This window comes from Miscanthus floridulus, chromosome 16, assembly GCF_019320115.1.
Source record: "Miscanthus floridulus cultivar M001 chromosome 16, ASM1932011v1, whole genome shotgun sequence".
NCBI classification, from domain to species: Eukaryota; Viridiplantae; Streptophyta; class Magnoliopsida; order Poales; family Poaceae; genus Miscanthus; species Miscanthus floridulus.
In genome coordinates, this window is record NC_089595.1 from 30481656 (window position 1) to 30486412 (window position 4757).

Consider the following 4757-nt stretch of genomic DNA (forward strand, 5'->3'; position numbering starts at 1 on the left):
GTCATCTCCCATCCATGCATATCCATCAAACCAAACGCACCCTTTCTAAACCATGAATTTAGATGATTTTTTCTGGATTTTTCGAAACCATTTTGAGGCTAAACAACTTAACAAATACTCAAATATAGCATTATGAGCATAATATTAGTTTCAAAAGTATAAGAGTTATGATTGCAGATCCATGCAAAATAGGTCTCGCTTAGTTTTTGGCATATATTTGAAAATTTTGAAGACTTTTAGAGATTCATAAATCTGTGGTTTTAAATTGACAAAGAAAAGCTAAAAAAATAGAAAAAAGGGACACACGCACGCCATTCACTTGCGTCACTAAGTTGGAGAGTCACGTCGTCTGCCCTGGCGTGGCTCAACTGTCCTGTCACAACTGGCGTGATCGAAGTCAGAAATTGTGCTGCAACCTCTAGTGATAAAAAGGACTCGCTTATGAAAATTTAGTTGAAATAGGCACTTTTTAGTATTTGAGTTTATTTTTTGCTAAAATATAAAATAAATTCCCCAAAACTCAAATCTAGACCAGCCTGTTCGTTTGGCTGTGGCTTGTCGTAAACGATCGTAAATTTCCAGCTAGAACAGTATTTTTCTTTCACACAAACCAGCCAACAGCTTCACGAATCAAAACGAACCGACCAACCGAACAGCCGTAGATCTAGTGATGTTGGACCCGGTCAGCCCAAGAAGGATCCGCCTGCCTTAAATTTGACGTTAATCTCGACACTGGGCCGATCTGGGCCTGCTTCTCGTTCGAGTTGGACCACGCCAGAAATAAGGGTCCCGTTCGACCGTCGGTTCCCACGGGCAGCGAACAATCGAGGCAAACGGGAGCGGGGCGGCGGCGGCGGCGGCGAGCGAGGAGATAGAAGCAGCGAAGGAAGAGCAAGCGGTCGAGAGGATGTCCCTCCGGTCTCTCGGTTCCCTTCTCACCCGAAGGTTGTTGTCACCCGGGAGCGGGATCCCCCGTGCGCAGGCGAAAAAGGCACTAGCGCCGGCGGCAGGCGTGCCAGCACGCTCTTTCCACTCACTCGTGAGTTTATTTCACCCAGGTCAAAGCGTTTTCTTTCTTTAATTTGCGCTCGCGGTTCATATTCTCGTGACGGTGCAGAGGGATTTCGCTGTTGGTGATGGCGCAGGCGCTTATGGTGGTGTAGCCGCGGCTGCGTTAGCTGGATTGGTTGGAATTCTGTATTTCATGAAAGGTGCAGATGCGTCAGGTATGAAATAGTCTTCAAATTCCTCGCCTTTTGCTTTAATTTCGTTGTTCATACCCATATCTGTGCGTACCTATAGCCGGCGAGGTGACTAAGGAGGAGGTGGCTGGGGAGGAAGAGACTAAGGAGGTGACTAAGGTGGTGGTGGCTGGGGAAGAAGAGACTAAGGAGGTGACTCGGCAGGAAGCAAAGAAGCAGTTGGCTGGGGATGAAGCCAGGAAGCAAGGGGCCATAATAGAGGCAGAAACTAAAGAGCACAATGACAACGACTTCTCCTTGGAGGAGTACCTTGCTGAGATGACCAAGATGGCTGCTGCGCAGAAGAAGGCTCGTTATGAAAGGTCTTGCAAGAAGGCTGTCAAGGAGGTGACAAACAGTGAAGGCATCAAGGATGAGGCAGCCATGAAGGACGAGGCGGCCATGAAGGCACGGTTCGAGGAATGGATCAAAGAGTATGGCAAGAGATACAAAAACAAGGAGGAGAAGGCTCGGCGCTATGAATTGTTCAAGGCTTTTGCAAATATGGTGGACAAGGCAACCACAGAAGGTGGGGCCGTCTTTGTCACAAACCATACCGCAGATTGGACCGAGGAAGAGTGCCAGTGTCTGTATGATAGTGATGTTGACTGGGATGACTACATCGATCACATCCGGTCTTTAATTGATAAGAAGAATGCCAGGGCCAAGAAGCCTAGCAGGGACTGACAGTGTGGTATGTTGTTAATTTTCATCTTTGATCCAATGATTAAGGATAGGTTCACTAAATTAGTTTTGAGTAAATATTTTTTAAGAAGGGCTAAATGATCACATAATCTGAAGATAATAGGTAATAAATATATTTCACAATTCTGATTTGGTTGCTAGTAGCAGGCTAGCATGTTGGTTAGCTTGGGTGTTTATATAAAATTCTTGTATTAAAAAAAACATAGGCTCACAATTTGAATTGGCAAAGCACTTGTTACATGATAAATTTGGAAATTGTGCTCCAGATATACCATTTGTGAGAGGGAGATCATCACAGGTCACACATAATTGCTTAGCGCATAGTCAGACCTTGAAGGCATTTAGTAACCAATTGTTCTTTTTGGCTCCTCTCGTTTTGTTTATTTTAACCAAGTTTTAAGTAGCATCTCATTGATCAGTTTTGTCTTCTACTTTTCTTTTCTGAAAGTTTTTTTTGTATTTTGCTTTGATTATTCATTCAGCATGTAATTCCTTGTTCTAGTTGATAGCCATGGTAGTGGAATTCTGATTTAAAATCACTTAATTGTTTGATGTATATGTTAAAACGTGTTTGCATGATGCCAGTTAGTCGAGGTTATATAATGTTTTTGCTGTGATGTATGCTCTATATAGTGGTACCACATGCAGCTAATGAGTTTGCTGATAAGTTGCATTATCTCTGATCCAAATTCTTTGCTAACTTATCTAGACAAAAAAAGGTAAATATTGTTGACATGTATCATGCAGAACTCAGGTATTCCAATGATTCAACATTTTCATTGTTTTAACATTTACACTTGCAAGCGGTAGAGTCTTACCGCCTGTGACCGGAAGGTCCCGGGTTCGAGTCGCGGTCTCCTCGCATTGCACAGGTGAGGGTACGGCTGGCCACTGACACCCTTCCCCAGACCCCGCACAGAGCGGGAGCACTCTGCACTGGGTACGCCCTTTTTTTTAACATTTACACTTGCAAATGAGCTGGTTAATTTATCCAATGAAACATTATTTAACATTTCAGGTGGTATGTTCTCTTTACTTAGTTGATGAGTTTATCTAGAGACCATACATTAATTGTAAATGGACACATTGTTATAAGCTTACTAAGCAAATGGAATTATTCTCAATGGCCAGGCCAGATCATATATGGATAACCATAGTACTGTACTTATTCACTTGTTTGATTAGATTTGAATAAGATGTTGGTCATTACACTTTGTGGTTCCCTCTTTTTTCAGTACAGTTCCTGAAAGAACCACATCTTGTTTGCTTAAATTTCAGAAATAAATTGCTACTAATTGTTCACTGTTGCCAAATTTCCAGGAGACAGATGGCTAAGCATAAGGTCCAGGATGGGTGTCTGGAGGTAGTGAATCTAGCAGCAATTCTCACTCGGTTGTTTTTGGCAGCAATTCTCACTCTTAGAACTTGTAGCAAGTTGTATTATACCTAGGATATAATGTAACTGAATGGATGGCACACTGGTAGAAGTCTTCCCAAGACCTGAGGATAGCTGGATAGGAAGTACCCTAGTTTTGTTTTGCATGTTAACCTGCCACAAAGCAGATCCTTAAATCATGAACTGGATTGTTTACTGCCTGTGCACCCAAACAAGAAGCAGTAGGCTACCATATAACGACTGAGCTATTGTGAATTTCCCTAGGCTTGAAACGAACTCTATGTTAGTTTCGCAGTCTAAAGATCAAAGCAGACAATAATCAAAAGTTCACGATGCAAGGGGAAATCTACGTCTACTACCTCCGGAGTGTGTGTTTTCTGAGGAAGACGATGACCTCAAAGTATCAGATCTGTCACTTTCTAGTGTCCCTTTTCAAAAGAAAAAAAACGAAGGCTAGATTTGTTTATCAGTTTGTTAATGTCACCCTGAGATTCCTATTTGTGGATGTGGATAGAAACCCCTAAATGAGTAAACGATTTATATTTTTATAGAATCCTCCAACCTTTGACACCACTTGATTAAGTCTAAATTTGTCCATACATTTCTAGAAGACCTTGTGGTTTGGCACACCTCCGAGTTACTTTTCCTAGATTTATTGAGGAAGAACTTTTCATATACCTCACTTCACTTCCTATGTCTGATGTAACCAACAAACACATAAGAAGAACTATTTCACAGGGATCGTGTAAGAGTTTCACAAGAATCAGATCAAAGAAAAACGTGGGAATAGAGAAAATTTTCTACATTCTAAACAGGCCCGAAAATTTCCACATTCTAAACAGGCCCTTACAGAAAATGCCTGAAAGAACTTTCCATAATACCTCACTTCCTACGTCTGACGTAACCAACAAACACATAAGAATAACAATTTCACAGGAACCAGTTCAAAGAAAATTGCAAGAACACGGAATTTTTCCCATGTTCCAAACAAGCCCTTATAGAAAATGCCTGGAAGGAAGAACATGCCCAATTGTGGGTCAATAATGTGATACTAGTATTCTCTCCGCTTATATCTAGTAGTAATGTATAAAAAAATAGTACCACTCACTACCGAAAACTTCTTCCAATGCTTTAGCTCAACGTCTTGGTTGAATAGAAAATGAAGCAGAACATCATCCAGATAAAGCAAGAAAAAATCTTTATCCGCAAATATCAGGTTTGACATTTCTGATAAACAACAACCTGGAAAGATCAACCGTTTACTACATAGTTACATAACTTTTCGAGATCTACAACTTTTGTTTTGGTCATTTCTCCATCCGAGGTCATTTAAAAAATTCAAATTTCAAATATGAGAATTCAAATATAATTTCCGTTGGAGTCGATTTCAAACGAAAAAGTTGTCCACTACAATG

General features: G+C 41.1%; 1 protein-coding gene across 1 annotated transcript; it reads left to right on the forward strand.

Moving 5' to 3' along the window:
• Positions 1-817: 817 nt before the first annotated feature.
• LOC136513720 (uncharacterized) lies at positions 818-3548 on the forward strand. Its single transcript, XM_066507674.1, has 4 exons — positions 818-1039; positions 1118-1226; positions 1303-1935; positions 3267-3548. The coding sequence occupies exons 1-3, from the start codon at positions 908-910 to the stop codon at positions 1926-1928; spliced, it is 867 nt and encodes a 288-aa protein (XP_066363771.1). The 5' UTR covers positions 818-907; the 3' UTR covers positions 1929-1935; positions 3267-3548.
• Positions 3549-4757: the final 1209 nt, after the last annotated feature.